Source organism: Eptatretus burgeri, chromosome 13, assembly GCF_056783735.1.
Source record: "Eptatretus burgeri isolate ZD-2024b chromosome 13, Ebu_testis_v1, whole genome shotgun sequence".
NCBI lineage: Eukaryota > Metazoa > Chordata > Myxini > Myxiniformes > Myxinidae > Eptatretus > Eptatretus burgeri.
Window position 1 is genome coordinate 49,550,174 of NC_140973.1, and position 5,000 is coordinate 49,555,173.

Here is a 5,000-nt window from a genome sequence, read left to right on the forward strand (position 1 = left end):
CTCCGAGCTCCGGCGGATCCCCTTGCGCTCCGGACCACGTGCTGGTGAGACGAGGCGCCGATCCTTCCCGACCCGATACGTCGCTTCCCCGAAGAACCACTGAGCAAGATGAGGCCAAGAAGTCACACCAAACCGGGAACCAAGCAGAGACCGCGAAGAACTCCACGCACCAAGAAGAGCCAGCCGAACAAAGATGAGGCCACGAAGCAGAACAACCAACTCCACCAAGCAGAACAAAAGCCACCAGAACACGAGCCCGATGAACCCCGAAGGCTCACCGAAGACTAACACAAGGCAAACCAGAACCAACTACTCCAGCCGAGCTGAACCAGCACCAGCACAACAACCATGGAATCTCTCGAGCCGAGCAGAGGGTCCCCCTCTTATCCCTCTCAGCCCTGCCTCGCTTCGGTGTGACTCATCCGCCCTCGTGCGCCGCCCCCCCCCCTCCCGCAACCGCGGGTGGGGGATGTTTACCTTTGCTTTCTGCTGAAATGTCCCAACCGTCATTCCTGTTTACGCTGTTGAGTCAGCTGTTGAATGTTGAATCACGGGATGGGAGGGTTCTGCTTTGTTGTTCTGACCTCACTATTAAAATAAACCACAGCGCATTTACACAGATTGACCCATTAAACAATAGAAGGCGAGCTATCTATGGAACACATACTTACCGAGATAACTGAGCTAAAAGGACCTGAATGTTGAGTGCGATCGTGATTTCCAGTTTCGCAACAATATATATATATATATATATATATATATATATATATATATATATATATATATATATATATATATATATATATATATATATATATATATATATATATATACACACACACACACACATATATGTATATATACATATATACGAGGTGTGTTCAAAAAGTATCCAACCTTAATTTTTCATGCGTAAACAAATGAAGCTAGGGAGGCGTGGTTTGGTGCACGTATGTAGGCAATCCTAATTCGTATGCGTGAATATTTTCCCGCCTGCAGAAGCTGTCAGTCCGCCGATGAGTGAGGAATGAGACAGACCGCCGATGAGTGAGGAAGTGTAAGTGAGCGCCGTCGGATTTTCGTTTTTGACAAAATGACGGAAAAACTTGAACAATGCTACTGCATCAAATTTTGTGTAAAGCTTGGCGATTCCCAAGTGGAAACGATCCGCAAGATTCAACAGGCCTTCGGGAACGAAGCAATGGGAACCCCACAGATTTAAGAGTGGTACAACCGCTTCAAAGATGGTCGCACATCAGTGGAAAGTGAACCACGTTCTGGTAGTCCCTCAACATCCCGAAATGAGATCGTCATTGACCAAGTGAGGACCCTGCTAATGCAGAATTGTCGAATCACGATCAGAGAACTTGCAGACGAGGCGGGCGTCAGCGTTGGATCCGTTCATTCCATTGTGACTGAGGATTTGGGCTTAAGGAGAATCTCTGCGAAGTTCGTGCCAAAGCTGCTAACGATCGAGCAGAAGCGACTCCGTTTGGAGATCGCACAGGACATGCTGGAGACTGTGAACAGCGATCCCAACTTCTTCAACACAGTGATCACTGGCGATGAGACCACAGTGATCCGTCATTTTGTCAAAAACGAAAATCCGATGGCGCTCACTTACACTTCCTCACTCATCGGCGGTCTGTCGGCGACTGACAGCTTCTGCAGGCGGGAAAATATTCACGCATACGGATTAGGATCGCCTACATACGTGCACCAAACCACGCCTCCCTAGCTTCATTTGTTTACGCATGAAAAATTATGGTTGGATACTTTTTGAACACTCCTCGTGTATATGTATATGTATATATATATATATATATATATATATATATATATATATATATGTATATGTATATATATATATATATATATATATATATATATATATATATATATATATATACAGGGGGCTGCAAAATTAGGTATACAGTAAGGATTATACCAGTATTACCAGTATAGTATTACCAGCAAACAGTTTGAACATTTGAGGGATTAATATGTTTATTTTTGATATGTTATTATTGATATGCTTGTATAATCAATAAAATACGTTTTGTGCGCACGTTTTGTTTTTCATTACTGTATACCTACTTTTGCAGCCCCATATATACATATGTATATATATATATATATATATATATATATATATATATATATATATATATATATATATATATATATATATATATATATACACTGTATGTACAAAATCTTGCCTTAGACAGTGTAAGAAATATATGTTTGACGTTTTTCTCAGCTAATCAATACCTTGTTGACCAATGAGTTTAACATTGTTTGTATTCCATCTGCATGACGTGGTTCTTCATGCTTAGATTGGGATTAAGGTAGATTAACTTCTGTAGTAATAATTGTTTCTTCCCATACATGAGGTTTTCAAAAGGTTCTGCAAACAAGTACTCTCAAGATTCACCCTCCAAAAAAGTATAACGAGGTGTATGTATGTCAATGAAAAATAAATTTATATATTTTACAACTCATCATATAATTATATTTGGAAAAATATAAAATAATTATTTTTTCACTTGGACTGTAGTGGATTGTCGGCTTATTTGTAGAACCTTTTGAATGCCTCTCATACATGTGCATTGTCACCTCATCACTCCCTTCAGATTTAAGGCAGATATATGTGTCCCAATTAAACATTATTATTGGTGGATTGGATACTGTCTGCAAAATTTAAATGTGTATAGTACTGCATATAATGTCTTTATATGAAGAGTCCTCATTATGTATTGGATAAGTTGTCGGTCTCTTCCCACCAAGTGTGCTGTCCTATGTTGAAGAGTCGGTTGCCTGTAAGTCATGGTAATTGCATTCTGAGCTGGTGGATACAAGGTCGAAAGAGATCAGGATAGCTAATGTTGTAGAATGCTCAGTGCATGGGTTATAATTGTGTTCAGGTAGATTGAAATTAGAATGAATGTGCTTTTGCATTGACAAGAAGAATGCAGCAATCGTCTTTAATATATATATATATATATATATATATATATATATATATATATATATATATATATATATATATATATATATATATATATATAGTCGTTAATAAGCCTCTCATAGTTCTTTCATTTTTCTGCTTTTTCAATTCCATGAGACAGGTGGATCTCAAAGAGGATTTCGTTGTTAGGGTTAGTATAAACCAATAATTTAGATTTGTATGTATAAACCAAAAACTCATGCAATTTGTCCATCTCTATCAACTTGCAGACGCACTTGATGTAACATCGGTAGCCTGTGGAATGCATGAGTCACAAATGCTTATCAACGAGCAATGTTCCAATGGATGGCCCAAAGAATATGGACCTTCCCAGGAGAACCAGGATCACAACAAGGGAGAAAGGCCCCCCAAAAGATCCAAAAGTCCCTCCACTCATCATGGTGTTCATACACCTTCATCAAAGCACATCAACCGGCAACAGAGGTCTGGAGAAGCAGTCAGTAGAAGGAAAGGGTCTACAAAAGACAGTGGTGCAAACTCACAGGTTCCTATCGAGGCTGCTGACGGTAAGTAACCATGTTTGTCCCATTTCATTGTTTTTAAAGTGCTTTTACGCTAAGTTGCCAGTGATGCCACACCATTTGTGCACCAGACCTGAGATGCATTCGGGTGAACTCATTGGCTGTGGAAAAGTTAGGTGTTTTTCAAGACGTGCCCAAGTTTTAAAATAATCCTGTTCACGGTTAGTCTAGCAAGCACATGGTAACAATTGGTGTGCTTCTTGGCATACAGGCATGTGAGTGTGGGATTAGCGAGCGGAAATCAGTCTAAAGTTGGTTTGTTTGAAACATTTCCCCTCTGTGGCTCATTCTTGCTGCAGCAGTGTGCCTTAGCCCCACCGAGATCTACTTTGGAGACCATTTGTTTTCTGAAGTTGTGATTTAATTTGATAAATGAAGTCTTTCATCAATTTCAGCAACTTACTATTTAATGCTTTCAAATAATCTGGCCTTTCTAATCACAAATATGAACTGCGGAAAAGCACTCTAAATGTAGGTGAACAGGATGGCACAGTTCGTCAGGTGCTCGCCAAGTTGTCCGCCACTGAGTTTCACCCAAAATGGGGTCACATTTATTCATGCTGCAGTGTTAGTTCAGAGCACTGGAATTCAGGGCACATGGTCCTTCAGTTTGGGATGTAAAGCCAGCTGTCTGGTTTGCATTTAGCTGATGGATATTAAAGACCTCTCAATATCTTTATTTTTACTACTCACTTGCCCCCCCCCGCACCCCCCCCCAAATCCACCCCCTCCAGGCGATTCCCATTCTTATCCTGGATTATGAAAGCTGTGTGTGTTTTTGTCTGCCTGTTCCCCTCAGCCTTTGATTTTGTCTGTCTACCTGCTTCTCTCTGTTACGCTGTTCCAAGACCTTCAACTTCTGTATATTGGAATAGTAGGTCATAGTGTACCGACATCCTTTTCACTTATCCTGCTTGTAGTTCGCTGTATGGGCAGCATTGTTTGAATTGCATGAGTACTGGAAAGTCAATATGGTCCAGGAATAATGGGTCAAATGGCCGAGGTTTACTTGTGCTTTAATTATCCTGTAATATACCTTGTTGTGTGAACCTTCTTCCCCCCCCCCCCCCACAACTTTCTGAATCGTGGTATCTTGTATTCCTCATTTGGTGTGTCCAGTCACACGTCATACGAATGAGGGATGGAGAGACCTCTTCATAAAATGAACAAGGATGAGATTAAGGGAAATGAGTCTTGCATGTGTTTATCTTAAGAAAAAGGCCTTTTTCATACCAAAGATAGTAAATCAAAACATTGTTGGCAGCTAAATACATACACATACTTTAACATATAGACGGAAGTGCATGCTCTACAAAATCTCATCAAGCTAATGCACATGCACCTTGGTGGTAAGGCCAAAACATATGGCCTGGATACAATTAAAGCACATGCATCATGGCTCGAAGGTCATATGAGAAGCACCTTTCAGGCATCACCAGCCTTAAACG

At 40.5% G+C, this 5,000-nt stretch overlaps 1 protein-coding gene across 3 annotated transcripts in view; it reads left to right on the forward strand.

Annotated features, from left to right (window-relative positions):
- The window catches only part of LOC147014437 (uncharacterized), a 65,990-nt gene that overhangs the window by 16,103 nt on the left and 44,887 nt on the right, over positions 1-5,000 (forward strand). For 2 of the 3 annotated variants that reach the window (XM_085852383.1, XM_085852384.1), the window contains exon 4: positions 3,241-3,537. In XM_085852383.1, coding sequence (XP_085708509.1) covers positions 3,241-3,537 — 297 coding nt within the window. Of the gene's footprint in view, positions 1-3,240; positions 3,538-4,351 lie in introns of all 3 variants that reach the window. The other variant, XM_085852385.1, reaches the window with a different exon arrangement.